This window comes from Penaeus monodon, chromosome 33 (assembly GCF_015228065.2).
Source record: "Penaeus monodon isolate SGIC_2016 chromosome 33, NSTDA_Pmon_1, whole genome shotgun sequence".
Taxonomy (NCBI): Eukaryota; Metazoa; Arthropoda; class Malacostraca; order Decapoda; family Penaeidae; genus Penaeus; species Penaeus monodon.
In genome coordinates, this window is record NC_051418.1 from 21870340 (window position 1) to 21870810 (window position 471).

The window sequence follows — 471 nt, forward strand, 5'->3', positions numbered from 1 at the left end:
CTTTATTAAGTTTACCCTCCTGTTGTTGAACCATCACACCAGTTTTCTCTGTATTTATGTATCCTTCCCGTTTTCTCTTTATTTACGCATCATCCACGTTTTCTCTTTTTTTCTCATCTTTCCCGTTTTCTCTTCATTTCCGCACCATTCCCGTTTTCTCTTCATTTCCGCATCATCCACGTTTTCTCTTTATTTACGCATCATTCCCGTTTTCTGATAAGCATCACCTTCGTCATGCAACCGTTTCGGTTTCTTTTCGACAAAAGTTCCTGAGGGCAACGAGGGTGTCTACCAAATAGAAACTGGCGGAGATGTAGCAGAAGACGCCCATCGTAATGCCTTCCTTTTCTCTGCTGTTCCAAGGGTTCGGTAAGGCAGCCGAGTTATAAAAGGCGAGGCAAAGGGAACCGGATATGAAGAGGAAGACGCTGAGGATGAAGTTCAGTATGATTTCCTATAAAGAGAGATGGG

At 43.3% G+C, this 471-nt stretch overlaps 1 protein-coding gene across 2 annotated transcripts in view; it reads right to left on the reverse strand.

Moving 5' to 3' along the window:
* Positions 1-6: 6 nt before the first annotated feature.
* Positions 7-471, reverse strand: part of LOC119594148 — a 2889-nt gene continuing 2424 nt past the window's right edge. For both annotated transcript variants that reach the window (XM_037943215.1, XM_037943216.1), the window contains exon 4: positions 7-454. In XM_037943215.1, coding sequence (XP_037799143.1) covers positions 233-454 — 222 coding nt within the window. In that variant the 3' untranslated portion in view covers positions 7-232. The remainder of the gene's footprint in view (positions 455-471) is intronic.